Source organism: Amaranthus tricolor, chromosome 7, assembly GCF_026212465.1.
Source record: "Amaranthus tricolor cultivar Red isolate AtriRed21 chromosome 7, ASM2621246v1, whole genome shotgun sequence".
Lineage (NCBI taxonomy): Eukaryota > Viridiplantae > Streptophyta > Magnoliopsida > Caryophyllales > Amaranthaceae > Amaranthus > Amaranthus tricolor.
The window spans coordinates 30,776,601-30,801,106 of NC_080053.1; the positions used below are offsets into that span (position 1 = coordinate 30,776,601).

The window sequence follows — 24,506 nt, forward strand, 5'->3', positions numbered from 1 at the left end:
TTTCGTACACTAGAGCAACACCACCAAAACCCTGATCCCAAGATATAGGGTCGACTAACACACTAGAACTAAACCGACATTTCCTCAAACGCAACAATCCCGGTTGATCCTAGCTAGCCATATTATACAATCCATCCTACTCGATCATATGCACGATGTCAAGCACACAAAAATTAATAACTTCCACAGCAAAAGCTCAGCAATAGATTGGGGCACTGGCAAATCGATAGACAAAAGGCTTGAGAGTGTAAGAACGTCCTGAATGACGCTTATATGTGAACTTGACACCTGAGCTTCCATCCCTAAGATGATTACACCTTTCATGAAAGCTGCTTATCGGTCGCACTAGGCATGCATCCCAACGTTCGCTTTCGGACATTGTTTCTGCAACTGTGTATATTCCTTTGGAATCGGTGAACGCTTGGTAGTTCACAACCTCCCCGGCTTTAGTTATGCATAGAACAGCTACCTCGGCCCCTGAAAGAATGTTAGATCAAGCAAGCTATTTTAGATTTTCACAGTTAAAGAACTTGTAACTTGTTAGTTTTTTATTCGTTCTATCAAATTAAACGAAGGGAAATCCATTCACTATTCAGAATCCAATTATACTAGACCATTTTCGATTCTTAACCGCAGACTACAGTTTACTTCCAAAGTCAACCCCATCTTTGGATGATGACTCAGCAAAAGCAACAGCAATATTTCATTACCCTAATAATAAAGTGGCTCCCGACTAGAGAGGGTCAATTAGAACTTTAGAAGTATCATGTATGTGACTTTACCAGTGTTCACATAATTCGCTCATCGCCTCGCTCATCGTGAATCGAACAAACAAATTATGGTCAATTTTAGGCTATTTTTGAACCATTTTGAGCGAATCATGAATTCTAAAGGTGAACTAACTAGCGAATTATGTTTCACTGAACCTTACTCGTATAATAATAAAGATGTTGTTTCTAGTTTTTACTTAATAGCAAGCATCATTTAACACTTAAATACATTTTCAAACTTGCTACTATGATCTTTGTTTGGATGGCTTATGCAAATGAGCGCAAAACAATCAGGCCACAGACTTAGATGTCTTTTAGAAGTATATTCCCCCATTTCAAATGTCCAGAAACACACAACAATGTCAAAGACTTAATTCAAACAATATTTGTGACTTAGACCTCTTCTTATGTCATCATTTCGAAATATATCCTTTAAGGTACATCTCAAGCGACTAGAATGGAAAAACAATTACATGCTTAGACACAACTAATCCGAATTAAGATCAAGGATTTGTTATCAAATTCTTGCATTATATCACAACAATAAAACATAATATACCAACCTAACACAAAATCGCAATCGTATGCAAAAAGCGATAGGCATACTTGAGCTGTGCATTAACGCTGTTAAACATCTCAATTAACTAGGTATTCCAACATAGGAGATAACACTTACAGAATAAGAACTTTTATGCAACCTTACTCTTATGATATTCTACTTAAGATAGAAAGACTAGAGTTCCAAAATTCAATATTTTTGGGAAAAATTGTATTATAGGGCAATGGAATGATATAAAGTTTTCCTTAATGTAAAATTAAAGTAGTAATTCACATGAAATCCATTTCAAAGTTCCAGTTTAAACTTATATAACTATCTTTCCCATTGTGAAAAAACATAGCAACATCGTATTGTATTGGTCACGTCGTAAAGGCTTTTAAACTTACAGAGTTGACATCACCTGCATCATAAAGGTGTAAAGAACGCGTTTAAGCCACTTCAAGGCATATCACGGTTTGGCATATATTTGCCAGTACAATAACCGCATCACCCCGACCTGATCAAATTGTTATTGGGCTTGTACACAACAAGACCCACGTAAAGGAGAGTTGACTACACACAAACCCAGTGAGTAGTAATAGGAGAAGTAGCCCATCAAGCTTATTTATTAGTCAACCTTTCTCAAATTATTTGATGTGGGATGGTTAGTTTTCCAACATCAACTTTACTACAACCAGGACTGTTATCGCATTTTTTACCGTGAATTCTTTCCACATCTAATTCCTCCTCAAACAAGACTGCTACTCCCTCATATTTTCATGAATATGGTAAAAGGAGAAACCCAACACTTTGAGCAAGTAATCTAAAAAGGCTTTGAATTATTAATACAGATAAACTTTCAGATACTTGATTAAGTGCCTCAATTAAAGTTTAGCTTAATTTTAATTATAAACCTAAAACAATCCACAACTGAGAAAATACACAATCAAAAATTGTTCCCCAATTTGTTCATTTCAAGCTGTCGGCAGCAAGTAAAACACAACAATAAACTCCAATCAAATTAGCACATACTAAATGTAATCCAAGAACACCCACTTCATAAATCGGAAATAGAACCAATTAAACCCCCAAAAAATGAAAATTTTTCATCCAATAATATAGCAGAATAAACCGGAAATATGATCAGGGATTAAAAACCCCAGTCCATTACACAAAACAACCCAAAAAACTGAAAGAAAAAGAAGATTTAAAGGCGATACCTTCAAGAACATGATCTTCGGGACCAATAGAGGAATCCCCACAAACATCACAGACAATTCTGCCACGGATTTCACCAGTCCAAGCAATGGTTCCAGGAATCATCAACAGCAGCAGAATGAGTGTATAAATTTTGAAGTCAAGAAGAATATGGCGCGATTTTGTGGTTGCTCTCGCCATTTACACTGAATTCTCAGGATTGTTGTTGGTTAGGAATTGCTTATGATTCTTACTTGGTTGGACTTCAATTGTTTTTCTACTGATTTCTTGTAGCTTTGGTTTCTCTTTGTCGGCTGGGGTATATTAACCTCCTCGTATGTTGACTTTTTCTTTTGATCACTAACATGGACAAACCCATCATTTTTTAGCTATTTTTGTGACAAAACGTGGAAACGGGATCTCAAACAAAAAATTTATATTTTCATAATACATATAATATGAATTATTTAATTTATATTTAAACTGGTTTTTGGATAAGAATATTTTATGTAAAAATTTTGTTTATTTTTTCCTATAGAGGACAAATGAGGAAAGGGGATGGCCTAGACGAGAATCAAATCATTATCTTTGTTGAAGAGTGATACCTAATTTGTAACTGAAATAAGAACGATTTTTAATTTCATCATTGTATTGATTAATAGGGATAAAAATTATATAATAAATAAAAACATAAGATTTTAGGTGGTTCACCCATCTTGAATCTTGGGCCACATTCGTCATATCTAGCTTAAGATAGTATTAATATGTCTTTAAAGGACAAATACAAAACTTTCAAAAATTACAATGAAGATTTAATGTTGGAAGAGAAGAGTTAATGACGAAGTAAACTCAACAATATGTAGAGCTTTACAATGTAACTCTTAGCATACATTAACCTAAGATATGTATAAGTATTTATAGAGGAAGTGGGCAAAAAAAATGCAGCAATATTGTTAAATAGCAAAGGACCAAAGGCCTACTAGTTGACTTGCTCATTAGAGCGCGAGGGCTGCTCGTTCGATCAGGTCTAGGGCAGCAGCTCTACGTTGTTTTCTCGCCTCTTCCATGAGTTTCATGGTCTCCATTTGATCCCTTCAGACTCTTTGCACTTGTCTTATGTCTAATGCAATCATTGTTTGCCACAATTATGCCTTGCTTTTCAAGGCTTCACCCATGCAATGAGTCCAATGTAAAAATGTGTTAGGTTGATTCTCCCTCAATCAATCCCAAAAAGTGTACTTGATCCTCTTCTAACCTACACTAACATACTTGTTTAATTCTCTTAATCATATCTTAGTTACTTGATGAACCAAGTCATCCATAATTATAACACTGAAATATCTCTAAATAGAGTATAATTAAAATCCATGACCTTCAAAATATCCATAATAAAAATTATATCTTAAAACCTGTTAGTTATGAAATGTGATCTTCACCATTAAACCAAGTAATTGTTGGTGAGGCTCAAACTATGACTGTATGAGCCTCATGGTACTTGTTTAATTTAAATTAACTGTAAGGGGATGTTTGACAATTGATTTTTTTATTGACTTTTGATTTTTTATTTGATTAAATTGTCAATAAAAGTGTTGAATAAATGACTTTTAATCCAAAATCAAAAAACTATTCTTTAAAGTTTTTTTATTGACTTTTAGTTTTTAACTTATCTTTTTCTTATAAGTAAGCAACAGTGACACATACTCTTTACCAAATTTGCATTACAATTGACTTAATAAGCTACATTATTCCATTAACTTATCAACTAACAATTTTATTTGATCAAACCAACCAATAACTTTAGGTCGTAAATCAACAACTCAAGTAAATAATCATTTGTCACACGGGCCTACAAGTTCATACTAAGAATTAGGACCATTTGGTTGGGCTCAAATTAGGGTTAGTTCATTTGGTAATTGGTCCAACTAGGTTAAACACACTAATCCATCAACAGTTAGCCGCCGGTACTATATAAACCAAACTATCCGACCTATTCATCCATATATTTGTTTCTCAACCTGCTTTCGTATGTAATTTCTGTAGTTTTTCTTCAAATTTTGTTCTCGATACTTCTATGTTCTTTTAGTTAATTGTTTTGCTGTTGAATATCACTTCACATTCTCTGTGTGCTAATTATTTATCTGCATTTCTATAATTTATCCCTAATTATTGTTTAATATTGTTTTTAAATTATAGATTTGGGTATTCTACGATTAGGGTAAATCCCATTATTTCCCCATTCCAAAATTTTTTAAAGATCAATCAATCTGATTGTTTCGTTTATCAAATTTATGATTTTGGGTTGTTTTGATTCATAATTTTGTGATTTTTTTTTCTCTTCATTTGTTTGGTATCTATTTTGGGTCTAAATATTGCAAGCTGCTCCAAAGCTTGATTCTTTTTAGTTGAATGCTTCATTCTTGTATGCCCACTTATTAAACTAAATCAATTAATAACCTTGCTATTTGTTTTTTGATAATGTTTTTTAGCCCTAACTACTTGTTAATTAGATTAGCAAGATCAATATGTTAATCACTCCAATGATGGTGTTAAAAGTAGTCTGAATTTCATTGATGTATGATTTATACTGAGGGGTGTATACTGTATTCTAGTGCAGCTTAGCCATGCTATCTTTTGCTTATATTTCCCTTTATATACAAATTGATACCTTTACGGGTCTGTTTGGTTGTTCGTAAAAGCTGTAATAATGGGTACGACTTGTGTAAGTTTTTATGAAATGTACCTTGTCGTAACCATCAACAACCAAAATTACACTTTTAACTTTTCATCATCTGCTCGTATCCAAATACATTGCACATGCCAATATTATATCCCTATGAAGAATGATTTATGTCCAAAGTTAAAGTAGTGGGCTGATACATCCTTGATGATGAATACTTCTGAGGGATTTTTGCCATTTTTTAGATTCTTTTTGAATTTCATTTGAACATAGCATGAATTGGATGAAACATATGGGTATTTAGTTGTACTTACATTCAAGGGCTGCATGCAGAATGGGGAGAGTGTAATGTTACTGACTCTGAAAAACCTGTAGGTGTTCTACAGGGTGCCCTGCAATGCATGCCCTTATATAAAAGAATGGCATCATAGTACAGGTTTGTGCCTTGGTTTTGGGGTGGTGTTTTAATTGATCTTTGATTGATTTCTCCATTCCCATTACTGAAATCTTAACAAACCTGCCTCCAAACGCCATTAAATCCCAATCTTACATCAACCATGTAGTATTCCTTTTGTAAATGGTGCAAACTTATATAGAGACATAATGATTGTTCATCATCATACTCGGTGTATTCCTCTCATAGGAACTATGAATAGGGTCTGGGAAGAGAAGAAAAACGACAACTCATACCCATAAGGCAGAATGATAGTTAGCTCTGTGCATTTGTACATGGGAGTTGGGTGTTTTAGTGCCGAATGTCTCATTGGTCTCAGCGTCCTTATTGCTTATGATTAGGGGTATGTTATGTATGTCAATCTCCTTATCACTTATGATTAGGGTATGGTATGTATCTTGATCTCCTAATCGCTTATGATTACGGTATGGTATGTTTTTATGAGTGAGATTTACTACGCTTATGATTAGGGTATGGTATGTTTTTATGAGTGAGATTTACTAGGTATAATGATGACGATGTCTTAGGAATAGCTAAAAATTTTCTTCATTTCACAAGGTTTTTGTGGGTCTAGTTTTTAGTGAGTATATCAAAGCAAAATGATGAAATCAGTTGAAGCTGAATTTTCTTTCATGTGGAATTCATTCATCTGAATATGCCTTCAAAGTTCTCTGATTGCTTTGCTATTTGTTCATGGGTGGGTTACCACTCGGCTTGAAAAGCAAGCGGACTTGGACAATAATTTTGAAATTTCTTTAACATTTGGATAGCCACCCATTGATTTTGTTTACTTTTTGGCACCAAAAAATACGTAGCTTGGCTCGAATCTACCCGTCAAGGTTACACGAGCTTGGTGCAACATCAAACTTCTCTGATTTTGGTCTACACTTTTTTCCTTTGTATTCGGCCAAATTGGTTTGAAGAAAAATTGTTCAATTCCCTATTTTATGATTGCTTTGTTCGTTTTTTTGTTTAGTAATGAATACCAAATAAATGTTCTTCGGTTCAGCAAGTACAAGGAGGAGATCAATGTGATAGTGACGAGATTATTATTGCCGGTTCGTCCTCTGCCTGCTAAGCCTGTGCTGACCTGCTGTGGCCTGTGTGCGTGTGTCCTGTCCGATTGCGGAGCCTGCATTGTATTCATGCTATAGACCCGCCTGAAGAGTTGATGTTTGAATCCAATTTTGAGAAACAAAATCCATTGTTATTGTTCTTTTTGCGACATTTTTGAATGAATCCAGCTCAAAAGCTGATGAATGACAAACAATATCGTTGATTTGTAATTATCATTCTTTTGGTAAACAATTTCATAAAAGTACTTATGTTGATGTACTTCGAGTCAGAATCGTGTGAGATGCTGGGCCGATGACCAAGACAAAGACCAAGTACTTTGAGCTAGAACCTAGCTTAACTCGATCTGGTTAAGCGTGACTGTGGGAGGTTTAGAGTCGGAGTTGATAAATCATTGATAAGGAATTGATAAAACAGGCGAGAAGTTGAAGGGATTCATTCACAATCTACTATCATTTCACATTCTCATACTCTTCAGTCTTCACCCACTGCTAAATAAAGAAGCCTCCTTTTGCAACTTCAATTAGATTCATAAGTCGAAGTTTTAAATTGATTGCTTTTTAAAATTGCTATTAATTGTAAGACCCTTAAAATAGGTCGAACTTTTGAAAACACCCTTTATGAAAAACATGAGCTAAAACCTACTCATGAGAGTGTTACCGCTACATCTATTTCTTATAAAATAAATGTAAGGTTTAACGACTAAGAAATAACTTAATAACTTTAAATCCAACAAAAGGTCTTACAACATAAGAAAGGACTGAAACGTAATCTGTATTCATATAAAATTTAATCAACTTAAGGGAAAATTTAAACTGAAATACGACTCTAATAAAAGCTATATTTCTAAGTGATTCTCACTCCACGATTTCCACGCAATCAATAACCTGCAACATAAGAATGCAAGAAAAACAAGGGAAAAACTCCCAAAATCAGGAAATTGAGTAATTCCAACTTCATCCCGTAAAACGATTAAATTTGAAAATGATTTTAAGAAAATAAAATATAATTAAATTGGAAATAATTTTAGAAAATAATATATAGTTGAGTTTAAAAGAAAACAATTTGAGAAAACAATATATATAATATCACATAAACAATAATACATGTCGGCAGCTATACTAACCAAATAGGACAACCTGTTCATCATCCTTATACTTGGATCACAACAAATATAAGAGCTTTATTTCCCTCGTGTTACACTTTACGTGATTTAATATATTTTAATAATTAGTCGCGAGCACACAAACATATAATCAAACATACATTACACATTTTATTTTATAATCATAAATTTCCCAATAAATATATATATTGGTGGCAATAGAAATTAATATTATAAATATTTCACCTTTAAATTCAATCGCATTTAAAAATCATTATTAAAATAACAATATAACTTTCATCAAAATAATAATATTATAAATATTTCTCTTTCAAATTAAACCGTATCTAATTTCGTTATTAATATAAATTTTATCAAAATAGTAATTATAAATTCAAGTTTGACAAAGATAATAGTAAAATATAATTTGAGAATATATAAAACATAACATCATATAAAATAATGTCATATAAAATCATGCATCCTATTTAAACACATTAATTATCACTTAGCACATAATACTAACGGAATAGTCATGATTAGATGGACATTGAGAATTACTTGTCACGCGATCCTAGACAACGTACGCTCCTAATAATTTCTGTCTACGAATTCGCTGTCTACACGAGAAAATAATATATCTCAATTTAATACCCCGATCAATCCATCGAAATAAATACATTAAAAGACTCATTTTCCTTTTATATACTTTATTTAAAAAGAATAATTTTAAACATGTAATCTAAAATTGTAAGAGTAGTATAAAAGAGCAAGGATTTAAATAACATAGTTAACTCATTTTATTATAAGATTTAAAATTGTAAGAATTAAAAGAAAAGAGAAAATAAAAAAATAAAGAAATCATGATTACTAAAAAAAAGAGAAAGGTGGGTTTTGATCTCAGGATACCCACGAAAAGAAAGAAGAAAGGGAAGGAAGAGAGAGAAGGAGAAAGGGAGAAGGAAGAAGGTGTCGGCCGGCGGTGACTCTGGTGATCGCCGTCGCACGCCGGTGGTATTCCGGTGACTGCCGTATCGCCGGAAAACTAAGATCATAAATAATTTTTTTTAAAATACAAAATGTGTAATTTGGATTGAAATTGGTAGAACAATATTATAAAGAGATGAAATTACATATCTTTAACATCAAAATCTTGCCTTTTTTTTGATTAAATTTTAAGCAATTGGAGGATGGAGGAAGTAGTTTGTAGGAGTAAAAGGAAGTCTGAGTAATAATGTGAATGAATTAAGGGTAATTGATTTAATTTATAATAGGTAAGTGAAGTTAGTTATAAGTTTTAGAGGGAGAGGTGGGAAGTTATTTGTTAATCAGGAGTTATTATTTTTTTTTTATTTTTAAAATTTCTGAAATTTATTTATTTATATATTATTATTATCATTATTATTATTATTATTATTATTATTATTATTTAAAAAAAATGGATGTTAAACTAATATATTATGATGTAAAATGTTATTATTAATAGTACTTTTAAAGTAATAAAAGAACATTTATTTATAATTATATTATATCTAACATATAGAAATAAGTAATTTTTATTACAAATTAAACTTTTTTTATATGATTAATGCAATTCATAACTTAACAAAATAACTTGTATATTCTTCAATTTGTATGTGATGAACCCTAAGGTCCCTAACAAAAACATTGGCATTGCCCCTATAATAAATTATTCAATTATCAATATCAATAAACAATTAAAATGGACAATAAATACATCATTATATGAATTGTTATACAAATTTTAAAAAATAAAAAAAAAATTAAGAGGACAATGTATTAGAAGTGTCCTCAACCCATTCCAAGCCAGGTTCAGTCCATGACCTAGGCCTTACCCCTAACTGAAAGAATAACACCATTTCAAGCACCTCAAAAACCTTATTTTCATCTAAAAACTTGTTCCAAATTCCACTTACTATACAATAATTACTATTATAAGGTGAACGATGATGTGCAGCATGTTGTGTACGTGACACTAACACTCCTAAATCTTGTAATGCCACTACAATTGGGGGTAACTTACTCTTTGTTGAGTGGGACCATGCATGAAATTGTTGGCTAAACATGATACAACCTGAAAATGATCCAACAAATGCCATTAGAGTTGGGTCGTTTAGAACGAGGTTAATGGGTAAGACTGTGAAGGTTATGACTCGAGCTAATGCATGAAGGTTGTTGGCGAATTGGCGTTTAGTAATTGTCCAAGGCCATTTGTGGTGCCCTTGGAATGCCTCAATTTGGCCACCAAATAGTGGGGTTGTGGCATCTCCATAGTTGTCAATCCCCCAATGATAAACACCAGATCCAAGATCTGCCAAGACATACCCGGTTAGCGCAGCTAAGATTGGCTCCGCCCAAATATGGGAGCCAGCTGAAGCGACGATGGCTTTGGCTAGAGCTGCTAACATAGTAGTGCACCCACTAGCTAACCAAGCTCGATGAGTCCATGTGGATTTTAAGTCTGGATCATCTGGTCTTGGTGCATTTGCGATTTTAACTTGAACCAGACCAGGCTTGAATACTACCCGGTTTGGACCAGGGTTCGGTTTTACCGGAGTTGTGGCGGTGCAAACAATTCGAATTCGAGTGTGAGTAATATTTTGGTAGGTTTTGATAGCATGTTGGCCATAAGAAGATTTGAAGAGGTTATTTTGTTGAGGTAGGATTGACATTGGAAGAGGAATGCCCAAAAGATTGATGTATGAAATTTTTGTTCTTTAAATTGTAATATAATTGAGTATTTTTTAAGAAAGTAACACAAGAAGTTTTCAAATGTGGTTGTGAGACAATGAATGAAGGAACGTAATGTGTGGTGTGCTACGAGAAGCAAAAAGATAATGTAAACCAATTCAATAAATGTGGCATGTAAAGGAGATGCGTGGGAGCATTGATCAACGCATACTCTTCGGTTCTATTTAATTTATCTTTTTTTTTTTATTTTATTTAATTATAATAAATTTATTTTATTTTTTATTTTTAGATATAATTTCATCACTTTTATTCTCGATATTTTTTTTTCAATTTTAAAAATCTTACTTCTTTATCACACTGTATTTCAATTTTTAATCTTTGTGCTAAAAGCTAATATAATAAATAACCAAAACAGAAAAATATACACGAAAAAAGGTTCTCGTCGCTCGTTCAAATAAGTGATCCTTGTTAAAAGTACATGCATGTTGCAACTTCCCAGCAATATGAAAAGAAACTAGGCTTAAAATTATAGTCATTCTATTTTACACGTTAGCCTATATTAGTTTATCTTATTTTTTGCATTATTTTTATTTTTGAAAAAATTTTACTATTTTTTAAATCATATCCGTATAATTTAACTCTTTTTTAATTTCACATACAATTCAATTGATCTACTCTTAATTTAGTACCAGATAACTACTTCTTCCGTACTTTAATATTCTTCCTATTTGAAATATTCTACCTTAAAGAGAGAAATTTGATAAATATTTTTGACACATATTTAGAAGATAAAATATATCCACATAAAATCTCGTTAGATTCGTCATAATGTATACCTTTTTATTATATATTTTTAATAATTTTTTATTATGTGTATTTAGAAATATTAAGACTTAAAATTTTCTTTGAAAACTTTACAAAAAGTAAACAGAAAAAATAAAGAGTATATTATTTTACATATACCTCATTTCTTACTAGTGGAGACCATTTATTTAGGTATAAGAAAGTGGGCCCACGATGCATATTTCTTCTCTGATACATACTTCTACCTACAATTTTTGAAATACTTAAAGAAAAAAAAAATTAATTAAATAAATTAAGTTTTAAACTTATTTCAAAAGTAAGCATAAAAATCTCAAATCTGAAGTTTGAATTTGTTCGCAGTTACCAACTGCGAACAGGTTAAAAAAGACAAAAATAGTTGTTCCCACTTAGTAACTGGGAACAACTATTTTGTCATGTTGCTGTTTGCAGTTACTAACTGAGTAACTGTGAACAGGTCAAATAGTTGTTCACAGTTAGTAAGTGCGAACAACTATTTTGTCTTTTTTGACCTGTTCGCAGTTAGTAACTGCGAACAACCCCAAACCTCAGGTTTGGTGATTTCACGCTTACTTTTGAATTAAGTTTGATTCTTAGTTTATTTTGTTAATTTTTTTTTTTTTTTCTCTTATGTTTTTCAATTTTTCCTTCTACCTATAACTTACACCAGACCTGATCAAACACCGGGCCGGGCCGAGCCGAAGTGCGAGCCTAAAAGTTCATGCACAAACCCGTAATATGCGGTCTTGCGGGCTTTTTTGCGGGCTTCGGGCCTATGTTATATACTCCCTCCGAACCAATTTAGATGTCCCATTTGCTTGGGCACGGTTATTAAGGATGGTGTGGGGTCCATTAAAAAGGGTAAGTAGTGAAGGGTAGTTGGGGAAGTAAGGTATATATATTCGTAATTACTTGTGTGAATTAAGGATATTTAGGTAAAAAAAGATTGACAAAAATAGAAACGAGACAACTAAAAAGACTTTGCCAAATAAGAAAATGGGACAACTAAATTGGTTCGAAGGGAGTATTATTTATACATTATAATATTTTGTTTATTTTATTATACAACTCTAACATATTAGCTCAAACATTTTAAATTCTTTGAAATGTTTGAAACGGAATTGTATTTGTTTTCTTTAAAATTAATTAAGATGTTATTTTCCAATATTTCGGTACATGTACTAACGGTTTTAATTATTTCATATAGGAGCATGTAGTTTAACATTACTACATAAAAAGTATATATTGTTTTCGTATAGAAATATGACAGCAAATCAGATTAACAATCTAAAGAATATTCTAGAAAAAAGAAACAAACTGAAAAGAAAAACTAAGTACATTAATTATTTGGAATTATTACGCCAATCGTTAAGCAATCTAACAGAGACAATTTTTTCATAATATAAATAGCACCAAAGAAAATTAATGAAAATAAAATTTAATTATGTCAAGCAATTATTTCAATTGGGACGGACCTAGAACAATATTAAATGATATCAATAATGTTAATGCAAGTGCCAAAACCCATGACTTTTCAGCCCGGATCGGACCACAGGCCAAACGCTAATCCCAAACCCGTCTCAAAAAAATTTAGGCCACTTATTTTCTGCCTAAACCCGCCCATCGGACCATATTTTGGCACCCAATCCTCACTTTTTCGGGCCGGGCCGGGCCGGGCCGCCTATGATTAGTTCTAACTTACACATTCTGTCATATATCTATTCTTTTAGTACAATTTTCCCATTTATGTCTACCCTCTCATAACTATCGTCATTCGTCACCCACAATTACAATTGGGTATTCCTATTACGACTATGCGTCTATGCCTCCCTTACATTCTCGGTCTGATACGTAACGCGTACTTGCCTATATATGAAGTTAAAACATATTATATATAAATAAATTAAGAGACCATTTCTAATTTGGTCGTTTTATAAATTGGGCCTAAAATATATATCTCAGAGAGACGGTCTTTCAGAAAACTCGCTGTTGTATGCAAACTTGATCATAAAATCCAAATATATTTTTATTTGAATCATTGTTTAGTTAGATCGATAATATTAATAATATTAAATAATTTTTAAATATTGCCAATATCTTTTTTTATATGATATATAGTTAAAGTGATAATTCTATATCATACAAAATAATTAATAAGAGAAGAAACATTTGAGTTCTTATTTTGACAACTTATCCGCCACCTATTAAATTCCTACCCATGCTAACAAATGCAATGTTTATCTCATAATTTTCTTTTAATTACATCTATATAATTGAATTTTTTTCTTTATTTATTATCAAATATTTATTTTTTTATCAAAAACACTTCATTTTAATTCAAAGGGATGAAATAATATATATATATATATATATATATATATATATATATATATATATATATATATATATATATATATATATATATATATATATATATATATATCATACCTAGTGTATCCCACTCATAGAAAACTATGGTGAAGATCTGGAAAGTGCGGTCAAAGAGTCCCTTTGCTCGAGAAAGGTCTTCAAAGAGAGAGAAATCTGCAACTTATAAATAGAATAAATAAAATACGTAGAAATATAACTAAAAATAAATAGAATACTTAATTTTACCACTCTGGGTTACGAGTTTACCACATTAAATTTCTTGATAAATAATTAATTAAGTAAATAGAAAAAAAAATTACCTAGATCTAACCTTTTTACGATTTTTCTACAATAATCCCACCTATCGATTAACCATGAATAATCTTAACATTAGGGCGTATTTGCTTAGAGTAAATTCAATGACTAGCTATAATAAGTAATTTAACAAAAAAGTAAACTAAAAATTAATGTAATTTTAGAAAAAAAAATTTAGATTTATATAAAAAATTTTGAATATTAAAAAAAAATCGGAAATTTTTTTAATAATTTTTTTACATTTTCTTTGACATTTTATTTTCATTTATTTTTTTTAAATATTTGCTATAGCAAATCATTCTGTTATCGGATTTATTCTAAGAAAAATATTACTAAAATTAAAATTATTCATGATTAATAAATAAATAAGATGAATTATTATAGAAAAATTATAAAAATATTGGAGTATTGTAGGTAATTAGTTCAACTTTCGCCAGTCACTCCCTTTGTTAAAAATTTTTTTTATTTCCAAAAATTGTGTCGCCAAACACGAGGTTCCATCTTCAAGTCTACAAGACTCCGACAAACAATATCAATGGAAGTATGAGATCGTAAACTCTCCATCAATTCATCTTTATCACATCATAGTTCACAAGTCACACTGTCACAACAATGGCGGCTGCAAAGAAATCCATTTTAATCTTCTTCATTCTCTTCTTTTTCTTTCTCTATAATTCCCCATCAATTTTTCTAAAACACCCATTTCATCCCAGAGACATTCTTCCTCTTCTTCCTAAAGAAATTTCATGGCCGATCTTAAAAAGTTTGAACCAGGCTGTTGATCTTCTTCCTTCTTTTGTTGGGTCTGCATCTTCTTCTCTTAATAATAGCTTACAATGGAAAGGTGCTTGCTTTTATGAGAATTCTGCTTGGCTTGAGTTTAATAATGAAAGTGGTACTGAATTTGGCGGCGGTACCCTCCATATTAAGGTTTTTAATTTTCAATTCATTCTCAACTTTTATTGAATTTGTTCGTTAATTTTAGTTTTTTTGTGGGTTTGATATAAAGGGTTTTTTTGCGTACTTCAATTTGATTGCATTTCTCTTGTAGTTGATCCCCTTGTTATTTTTTATTGGGTTTGGACGTTTGGCTATGTAGGTTTCTTTCTTTTATTTGCTTGAATTCATCATCATCATCATCACCATCATCATCATCATCATCATCATCATCATAATCATCATCATATCTTGCCCATAGACCCTATGATTTGGGTGTGTGTTAGGTTGGATGACATCAAATCATTCCTTAGGTTGCAGCCAGTGAGGCCCTAGGCCCCGACAATGACATGAAAAGCCTGAAATTCTTTATGTTTATTTTCGGAATGTTTGTTTGATGTAGTATCATGTTTGAAATTGAGTTTTATTTTGTTGGATTAGCTTTGAAAGATTTAAAGTTATTTGATTTTGAATTGATTCATAACAAAAATAACTTTGCATAAATTTGATCTCAAAATCCCGGTCAGGTGAGAGCCATTTAGTGACTTTATTATTATGTAGAAGAGAAAGGAGGGGAAATAGAGATGGTTACTGGCTGTTTATTTTGCAGAGGAATTTGAAATAAGAAAAAGGGAAAGAATATAGATTTGTATATGCAAAAAGACAAGATACACATAATAGAGTGTGACTATTTTGTCTACATTTCATTTGCTTCATCTAAAGCCTTTTTAAAGAGTGATAGATCTAAAAAGTACTATTTGATGTTGTAGATTGTTGCAAACATTTATTGATGACTTTGACTTTGATTTACTAATGGTTGTAAAACTTTGTTTTTATACAAGATATTGTGTTATGCATAGGATTAGGCTTTACTTGGAGATCACACAAATAGGATTATTAATAAGTTTTTACGAACAATCTTAGAGTTTGTAGGATCTTAGGAGTTTGTTGGAATAGTGGAGAGTAGTATATAAATAAAGGAGAAAATGGAACAAAGGATATCGGAGAATGGTCGCGTTCGAGTTTAGACTCTTAAGAGAGTACAAGCCTTTCGAAAAGCTTCTAGTCACGCTTTTTCATATTACGCTTCCTCTTCTACTGTGTCATCCCTTTGCATTTTCTGGTTATGTCACTGCCATGGATATCCTAGGTAATAACATATTGTAAGAAATGTTGGGTATTTACCTAGAGAGATAGGGTCTAAAGTCTACTGAGAAACAAATATTGTATTAGGGATTACTGTATCATTTGAACAACTATTATGTTTTTGTTTACATTGTAGACGCAACAGAAGTAGTTCATTTGTTGGTGTGTTGCTATCTGTTGTGAATCTAATTTTGCATACGCCAGTAAATATGTTAAAAGAATATGCGAGCAATGTGGAGGCAAAGTTCTCACTAGTGGTTATGTATTACAACAGAACTTTTATGTTTTTGTAACTTTGATAGTTTAGAAAAATGTTGCATGGAAATGGAGTTGGTGTAAAGTTTCAAATTTGCGCGATAGTGTAGAGATGTTTGCTCCTTACATTATATTTGTGCGTAGTGATGCTTGCAATGATTTTGACCAAGGCCTTCACCTTCTTGTCATGCTCCGCATCTTTTTTTTCACTACTTGCTTATAGCAAGATGATGTCATCTGAATGGCATTATCATTTATAGAAACATGCCATTACGGCATTACCCCATTGCCAAGTGGCTCCTCCTACCTAGGCGGGTGTTAAGGGGTTGAACGTACTCAATCTTGCCCTTGTAATAATAAAGAGGTAATTTCTATTGACACTTAATTTCAAACATCATCTTCAATTTCTCATAAATAAGAAGTGCAAATGATTTAGTGACATGTTTAACTATAGTCCATTGTGATCCAAAACCGATCATGAACTTTATGGCTCCTTCAAGAATGGACATGATGTGATTTATCATCTATTTTATTTTATCACCAATATTTTGGATTCTGTGTTTGACGCTCTTTGGCTGTTCAAACCTAAATCTTTGGTTAACTATGATCTTTAATATTCTGGATCATGTGAGTATTTTTGTTCTTTCTTATTTACCAGGTTGATAAAGCCCATAGCTGGACTTGTATGGATATTTATGTCTTTGCAACTCCATATCGTGTGACATGGGACTATTATTTTTTATCTCGTGAACATACTCTGGAGTTCAAAGAGTGGGAAGGAAAAAAAGAATATGAATATGTAAGAATATTTTACTTTTAAGAATATCTTCCTCTTTGATGTCTAACTGTCTATTACTAATGTATTGACGCATTTTCTCTTTATTTCAGGTAAAAAGTCGTGGGGTTTCAATTTTCCTTATGCAAGCCGGAATGTTGGGGACATTGCAAGCATTATGGGAGGTCTTTCCTCTATTTACAAATACTGGTTGGGGTGAGAACTCTAATATTGCATTCCTTAAGAAGCATATGGGTGCTTCGTTTGAGGAACGTCCACGGCCTTGGGTTACCAACATTACGGCTGATGAGATACACTCTGGAGACTTCCTTGCTATATCAAAAATTCGTGGGCGTTGGGGTGGATTTGAAACCTTGGAGAAGTGGGTAACTGGATCCTATGCTGGGCACAGTGCTGTGTGCTTAAGAGATTCCGATGGAAAGCTTTGGGTTGCAGAATCTGGACATGAAAATGAGGAGGTAAGGCTGCATATTGCTTGTATTGTATTTTTTATGGAAATATTTGCTCAATAGCATTCAGTTATTGCATTATGGAATCTTATACATGGGTTTGTATGGCCTTTGATAACCAATCATTTTGAGGGGATGTGTGTAGTACAGATGCGTTTGTTCAAATAAAGGTTGAAACTTTTTAATGGTCAAAATTTGGAATATAGATTTTTAGTAAAGGATTGGAGGTTTAGATATCGAGCATAAGATCGAGAAGAGTCGGTTGCATTGGTTTAGTAATGTTTCATTGACCAAATAATGGTGAAAATAAAAAATGAGCCCGAGTCAATGAGCTAAGTAAATCGATCCATCATATGTTCAATTGTTCACACGGTCACACTCCATATGACAAGTTAGTCCATAGTGCGAAAATGTGGTAATAGTCACAATCATGATAACCTAAAGGCGATGGGGTAACGAGAGTGAACGATTATTGTAATGCCTAAGTATCAGTCGGAAACTTGAGATATCCTTCGATATGGCCCAAATTGTAGTTTTTAAACCTTGAAACAGCGATAAATATCGGTTTGTGTTTTTTATAAACCTTTACAATGCGGCCGATGATGCGGCTTTGTTTTTGTACTATGAATTTGTTGATGTTGATTCGGAGAGTGGTTATCTCTTGGCATGACTCATGTCAATAACATATTACATATGTTGTTTTGATGCTTTCGTGAGGGAATACCTCTTTCCGAGGTTTGTTTATTTGACTTGAATCCGTTGACATTTGAATCGTGTAATTCATATTACAGGGCGAGGATGTCGTAGTTGTGCTTCCATGGGAAGAATGGTGGGAATTTGAGCTGACTAAAGACAATTCAAATCCCCATATTGCACTGCTTCCTTTACATCCGGATTTGCGTGCCCATTTTAACGAGAGTGCTGCTTTGGAGTATGCAAGAAGTATGGATGGGCAGCCATATGGTTTCCACAACCTAATTTTCAGCTGGGTAGACACTGTTGATCGCAACTTTCCTCCTCCTTTGGATGCCCATCTCGTATGTCACATTTCTTTAAGAATTATCCCTATTATTATTTGCTTCTTTCCTAGAAAGTTTTGTTTTTCTTTGTTTTAAAGCTAGATTTTATGCATTTGTTTTATGCTAGATGCTTTCTTTGGTTTCATTCTCTTCAATTCCTTCTCAATCTATATTTTATGGATTGGCTCATTGTTTTTACAAAGGTATGGCTGTGTGTATCCGGCCCCCTCACCCCCTTCTAGCAGGAGCCATTAAAAACATTACCCAAATTATCCAACAGACTAATGCTATGGGGTAATCTTCGTATGTTTTTAGGGTTGGGATTGAAAAACTCTTGAGGAGTGTTGAACCTAAAGGTGTTCAAAACGGACCCGATGACCTGAAATTTACCGATCTTGTAATCGAACCTGATTTGATTCAACTTCAAAATCGATTTACAATTATGTAAAAAACAATTTTGACACAAAAACCCGATTTCAAACCTACCCGAAATCAAACCGATGACCCGAATGAACACCTTTAGTTGAACCCTAGCAAACTCACGCATCCATCAACCACTACTAAAGCTCACTTGGATCCTCTCATTGGCTGGAGTGGATTGATGGATCACTACATCTTTACATTTCACCTGTACATATGACCCTTGGAGCTCTTTCTAAAACTTGTTTAAGTATATAATGTGTAAATGTGTTGCTACTTGCTACACTAACAAGGGAGGCAAAATGCATCCTACGATATAAACTCGGACTTGTTGAGAAGTTATCTATTCCAAATTTTTTTTGACCAACGAGGTTTGGTTATATTTTGTTGATTATTAATTTGTGCATGTTTTCTTTTTTCAGGTTGCTTCAGTAATGACAATTTGGAATCAGATGCAGCCTGCATATGCAGCAAGCTTGTGGGAGGAAGCGTTGAATAAACGACTGGGAACTGAGGTAGGCAAAGATGTATTATGTATATGTTGGATGATTCTTGAGAAGTCTCGGAAATATTGACAACGTTAGAACGAAAGGTATCATGATAAAATTTGATTGGTCAAGATTATTGACTCGTTTGTTGCTTCCTGCTCTTCTTTCTCGATGCAGAATCTCAGTCTTCCTGAAATTCTCGTTGAAGTTGAAAAACGTGGTTCGTCCTTTGATAAGCTGCTTACAATTCCCGAGCAAGATGATTGGATCTACGAGGATGGAATATCGGTTTCATGTGTTGCTTATGCTCTTGAAATATACAAGGCTGCTGGACTTTTCGGTTCACTATCTAATTCCGTTCAAGCAACCGAGTTTACTGTGAGTTTTTCAACTGCTTCCGTATTGCTTTTATCGACCTTGTTTTACATGGGTTATGTGGCAGTTGTTCATAGTGGTTGTCGAAATCTTCACCTTTTTCTCTTCAACTAAAAGTATGACGACTACAAATTGAGGAAGACTCGTGTTTAAGGTCATCGAGTCTCGCTTAGCTAAACAATGCGTTAACTTTATTTCCGTGATTGCAGATAAAGGATGCCTATTCCCTTAAGTTTTTTGAAGACGATCCAAGTCGCTTGCCAAGTTGGTGCGATGATAACCACAATGAAAAGTTTCCGTTTTGTCAAATCCGAGGAAGATACAGGATGGAACTACCTGGTTACAATTCGATTGAGCCGTACCAGCATATGAACGAAAGATGCCCATCTCTTCCTCCAAAATACTACAGACCAAAGTACTGTTGACAATGCGATTTACACGGGTAGGTTTTTGTGGAATTTGTAACCTTACATACTATTCGGTACATAGAATAACAGCGGTGTGCTGGTTGATGAAACCTGTAAATATGATTCAGTTAGCCATATCATACAGTGTACTGCTTGTACTACAACACGATTGATCTGAAATGCAATGACACGAGCTTCATAATACACAAAATTTTTGAAAGTATCATTTTGTATATTGTACCTCACGATTGTTTCTTTAAGCAAATTTTTAGAGCCGAGGGACTCTTTTGGCTGCATCGGTATGAGTTGCCACTTTTCTTTCTTTTTCAGACCCTGATCATAGTTTTCTATGAGCAGGATACACTGAGTACGATGATGATGATGGCGATTGTTTCTTTAACGAAACTCTTGTTGCTCTTTGCGACGGAAGTTATGACTACAACAGGGGCAGATTGCCCGCTATTGAAGTCTCTAAGCGAAAGAATTGCGCATGTAGCAAACACGAAACAGTACACGGTACTCAGTAGGCAATCATCAAATACATTTCTATGGAGAATTAGTATCTCAGACACACACATTACAAGGTTTTACAAGAACTTTTACAAGGGAGAAAACAATCAAAAGTTAATTTCTCTTCTCTACACGAATCAATCTTCTAGAATATATAATATAAATCTTATGCAGCGGAAATGCATTGTAGGGTGTGGAACAGTAAACTGGCGGGTAAAATTGGCGACGAATCTCTATTTAGCCTTGGATGGAAAATGGTTGCCACCCGTTGCTACCTTGTATACATAGAAGGCGGTCATGAAAGCACTGCAAATAAGATGAACAAGAACGGGATCAGAAGCTATCGAAAAAGAAGACATTATTATTATGGTAAATGAAGAAAATTTTACGCTCGAGTAATTATATTCCACAAAATGAGACATCGATAATTGAGATGTAGGATATTATATGGGTGTTTGGCAAAATAGCTTCTTGTACAGTTTTAGCTTATTTAGGAACAAAATCAACTGGAGAAATCAGTCACTCTCAGCAGTTTGTCGGTTTATAGCCGTTTGTTGTGTTTATTTGCGGAACCCTGGATTTTCTTAAGCATAATTTTTTGCAGAGAATACCATTGGTGATTCATCAATTGAGGTTGCTCAAAATTTTGAAGAGAACCCTTTCAAATTTTTAAGGAAAGCCTGTGACTTATGAAAAGATCAAAGCAATGTAATGTGCATACAGTCACAAACCTGATCCCAGCAATAACCCCGGCAGGCATTATCTTTGAGGTTTCCATATAGCGTTGTCCCATGACATATGTGAGTCCAGTTGCGGTAACTGTTGAGGCTGATCGATTAGTTATAATTTCACTAGTATAATCAAGCGAACAAACAAAATCCATCCTTCTACCATCTCATGAAAATATATGTGATGCAAGATAGAATGTGACAATTTAGGTGTATTCAAATTTTAAGGTTTGAAACCAAGAAGTGTCGCATGATTCGTTAATCTCCTCGTGAATTGCAAATCGAAATGCGAATCATAGTCGATTTTGGGCTAATTCTTGGGCAAATTTGAGTGAATCGCGAATTCAAAAAGCGAATTAGCTAGCAAATCACGTTACACTGAAACCAAGTACCAGAAAATGCTGGATTTCACACATAGCTATGTACGAGAGTGCAGATGTTCACACCTCAAACCCAAATCATATACTATCAGCAAACCACTTTCTTCTATACATTGTCTAACCTCAAGCCGAACGTCAATTAAGCACAAGTACTTCGATCCTTAGAAATGCATCAATCGATAAGTATACCAATCAATAGGTAAGCTTACACGGTGAGTTGGGAAAATGCGTCAATACGTAGCTTTAAACAATGTAGGATTTGCAAGTCTCAAAACTCCTAAAATCTTGTACTTTACGATACACACACACACACACACACACACACACACACACACATATATATATATATATATATATATATATATAATATATATATATATATAATATATATATATATATATATATATATATATATATATATATATATATACATATATATCGGTATGAGGTTTACATGTTTTGTTTGAACTGTTCAATGTCTTCAAAAGTGCCAACTTCATCGGTAGCATGCTATATTCCTCATCAGTACTTACTATCTAGTCTTAAATCAGACAAGTAATTCCTTTCACTAAAATAAAAAGAGCTTGTTTCCATTGCCACCATGAAAACGAAAATAAATCACAGAAGGTTATCGTCTAGCAACACGACAACAACCTAGAATAAGTGGATATACTCAAAAGGTAAGAAGTGTCTAACTATCCTTCGGAAATATTTACCATGTGAAGCCAATCTTCCACAATAGGATCAATTAACCTTAAACAATTCAGTCATTCAAGATGAGTTTGATGTTTAAAATCTCAAAGTGATGCTAAAATTGGAAATACAAAAGGCTATTTCCTTTTCCTATGCAAAGCCACAAGACAATGCTATACAGCCTTCAGATCTTCGACTCAGCAACGAAAGAAATACAACTCTCAACTAGTAACCTTTGGAAAGACAGCCCAAAAACCGATCTGCCATGCAAATCCGAAAGAATAGAGTATCTCGGTCGATCTTTCCTAAACAAGATAGCACTAAATCTAAAACGAGTCTAAGTTGGATCCACTTAATGACACTGAAGCAGTGGAATGTTACTTTTATGGACGGGATATGGGTACAATGATGATGATGATGATGATGGATTAATGGAATGTTGTTTAATAGTATCACATAGGTCATTTAATTTGTCCTGCTTCCATGAATGCAGTGAGCATTCAACTTTAAAGGCTGCCAAATTTCAAGTTCATCACCCATAGCTGCTCCTCAGCATACAGATCATGATGTAAAATACCTCATGATTCCCATGATAATGGACAAGATCAACCTTAATGCAAGAAATAAGGCTAAATTGCTTTTTTTTTTCTTCCCATCAAGGCTTGAAGAAAACTCAGGTGGTTCAAGCACCAAGAACAAGCTTTGAATTTCATCACCCCAAACCTTCTTTAGCTTGAAGGGGTGGAAAGAGCTAATTAATTCAACTCATCAATACATTGAACCAAAAGATTATTGAAACTGTTCTTCCTACAGCTGTTAAGAAGCGTTCAAAACAGACCCGATAACCCGAAATTTATCCGACTTACAAACGAATCTAATCTGACCCGGCTTCAAAAATAATTTATAATTATGTATAAAACAATATGGACACACAATCCAATTTCAAACCGACCCAAAACACCTAACCCCAAATCAACCTGATGAGTTGAATGAACAACTCGGCAAGGTAAGTGACCAAACAAGTAGCCAAGTACCAAGAAGAAATTATAGAAACTCCAGAGCAAGCATCACATTAAATCATAACATAAACACCCAGAATAGACATATACAATTATACATTGACAAACCATATAATACTCATTTAAACATCTCATAATATCAAGTAGTTGCACAAATTGATAATACAAATTTTGGGGAATCATGTCTAGCTCGTGATCCGGGTCATTTGATTAGAAACCACAATAACAAAATACCATGAAATATCAAACAAACAAAGAAAATATTGCAGAAAAGAAAGGGGAAGAAAAAGAGTGAAAATCCAACATACCCGTCTCAAGAATAAGAGCAAAGTATGAATTTTTGTTCTTCTTAAAAGCATTAAGGCTCAAATAACCAGCTAAAATGAGCAATAAACCAGCTCCAGCACCACCACCAAGCGAAGCTAAACTACCCTTTTTGGCAAAACCGATTAAACCACCCACTACAAGAAGCAACCCATATGGGATTGTGAAGCAAAAATCATGCATTTTCGACAAATTATTTGTGGGTTTATTCAATAATGAAAAAGTGATCCGATCCAAATGTGGGTTTTTAGATCAATGGAAATGGAAATTTGAGATTTTATAGAGCAATGGTTTTGGTTCTTTGATGAAGAGAAAGAGAAAGAGTCAAAGGGCAAAGTGGGTAACGACGTGTGGATGCCTTATGCAATTTTTAACTTTGTTAGTTAATGTCAACGACTTTCTAGATCTAAAATTTTTATTATTTGTTAATTACTCCATTAGGTTTAGGAAGTGGGTTTTTTATTTGATTGATTAACTTTTGTGAAAATGTAAAGAACGAATATGTTAGTTATTCTCTTTTCAATTGA

The 24,506-nt window shown here is 33.3% G+C and overlaps 4 protein-coding genes and 2 non-coding genes across 7 annotated transcripts; 3 read left to right on the forward strand and 3 right to left on the reverse strand.

Annotated features, from left to right (window-relative positions):
- Positions 1 to 114: 114 nt before the first annotated feature.
- LOC130818329 (uncharacterized) lies at positions 115 to 2,880 on the reverse strand. Its single transcript, XM_057684460.1, has 2 exons — positions 2,529 to 2,880; positions 115 to 477 (listed from the first exon to the last, which is right to left on the reverse strand). Exons 1-2 carry the CDS (start codon positions 2,704 to 2,706, stop codon positions 197 to 199), a joined length of 459 nt encoding a protein of 152 aa, XP_057540443.1. The 5' UTR covers positions 2,707 to 2,880; the 3' UTR covers positions 115 to 196.
- Positions 2,881 to 5,331: 2,451 nt separating this feature from the next.
- On the forward strand, positions 5,332 to 5,412 carry LOC130819619 (small nucleolar RNA R21). The gene has a single exon (XR_009044658.1). It is a non-coding gene; the product is annotated as a small nucleolar RNA R21 (small nucleolar RNA).
- An 817-nt stretch (positions 5,413 to 6,229) lies between these two features.
- Positions 6,230 to 6,316, forward strand: LOC130819613 (small nucleolar RNA R160). The gene has a single exon (XR_009044652.1). It is a non-coding gene; the product is annotated as a small nucleolar RNA R160 (small nucleolar RNA).
- A 3,128-nt stretch (positions 6,317 to 9,444) lies between these two features.
- Positions 9,445 to 10,650, reverse strand: LOC130818310 (fatty acid desaturase 4, chloroplastic-like). The gene has a single exon (XM_057684435.1). The coding sequence runs from the start codon at positions 10,506 to 10,508 to the stop codon at positions 9,600 to 9,602; it is 909 nt and encodes a 302-aa protein (XP_057540418.1). The 5' UTR covers positions 10,509 to 10,650; the 3' UTR covers positions 9,445 to 9,599.
- A 3,820-nt stretch (positions 10,651 to 14,470) lies between these two features.
- LOC130818272 (uncharacterized) lies at positions 14,471 to 21,463 on the forward strand. Of its 2 annotated transcripts, XM_057684387.1 has the most exons (8): positions 14,471 to 14,964; positions 17,030 to 17,170; positions 17,260 to 17,625; positions 18,408 to 18,653; positions 19,478 to 19,570; positions 19,721 to 19,921; positions 20,128 to 20,360; positions 20,683 to 21,463. In XM_057684387.1, exons 1-7 carry the CDS (start codon positions 14,647 to 14,649, stop codon positions 20,341 to 20,343), a joined length of 1,581 nt encoding a protein of 526 aa, XP_057540370.1. In that variant the 5' UTR covers positions 14,471 to 14,646; the 3' UTR covers positions 20,344 to 20,360; positions 20,683 to 21,463. The 2 variants fall into 2 exon arrangements, with proteins under 2 accessions (XP_057540370.1, XP_057540368.1); XM_057684385.1 differs by having other exon boundaries at positions 20,128 to 21,440.
- LOC130818334 (protein FATTY ACID EXPORT 5-like) lies at positions 20,849 to 24,332 on the reverse strand. The gene is made up of 3 exons (XM_057684468.1): positions 23,964 to 24,332; positions 21,567 to 21,654; positions 20,849 to 21,141 (listed from the first exon to the last, which is right to left on the reverse strand). The coding sequence occupies exons 1-3, from the start codon at positions 24,160 to 24,162 to the stop codon at positions 21,069 to 21,071; spliced, it is 360 nt and encodes a 119-aa protein (XP_057540451.1). The 5' UTR covers positions 24,163 to 24,332; the 3' UTR covers positions 20,849 to 21,068.
- Between the last annotated feature and the right edge of the window lie 174 nt (positions 24,333 to 24,506).

Excerpts from the sequence above, each read along its gene's own strand:
- LOC130818334 (XM_057684468.1), bottom strand. The coding sequence starts at position 24,162 with ATGCATGATTTTTGCTTCACAATCCCATATGGGTTGCTTCTTGTAGTG. Across the intron at positions 21,655-23,963 it reads TGCTCTTATTCTTGAGACGG|TTACCGCAACTGGACTCACA; the intron begins GTATGTTGGATT and ends CAGCCTCAACAG. Across the intron at positions 21,142-21,566 it reads GGGGTTATTGCTGGGATCAG|TGCTTTCATGACCGCCTTCT; the intron begins GTTTGTGACTGT and ends TCTTATTTGCAG.
- LOC130818272 (XM_057684387.1), top strand. The coding sequence starts at position 14,647 with ATGGCGGCTGCAAAGAAATCCATTTTAATCTTCTTCATTCTCTTCTTT. Across the intron at positions 14,965-17,029 it reads GCGGTACCCTCCATATTAAG|GTTGATAAAGCCCATAGCTG; the intron begins GTTTTTAATTTT and ends CTTATTTACCAG. Across the intron at positions 18,654-19,477 it reads CTCCTTTGGATGCCCATCTC|GTTGCTTCAGTAATGACAAT; the intron begins GTATGTCACATT and ends TTCTTTTTTCAG.
- LOC130818310 (XM_057684435.1), bottom strand. The coding sequence starts at position 10,508 with ATGTCAATCCTACCTCAACAAAATAACCTCTTCAAATCTTCTTATGGC.
- LOC130818329 (XM_057684460.1), bottom strand. The coding sequence starts at position 2,706 with ATGGCGAGAGCAACCACAAAATCGCGCCATATTCTTCTTGACTTCAAA. Across the intron at positions 478-2,528 it reads CGAAGATCATGTTCTTGAAG|GGGCCGAGGTAGCTGTTCTA; the intron begins GTATCGCCTTTA and ends ACATTCTTTCAG.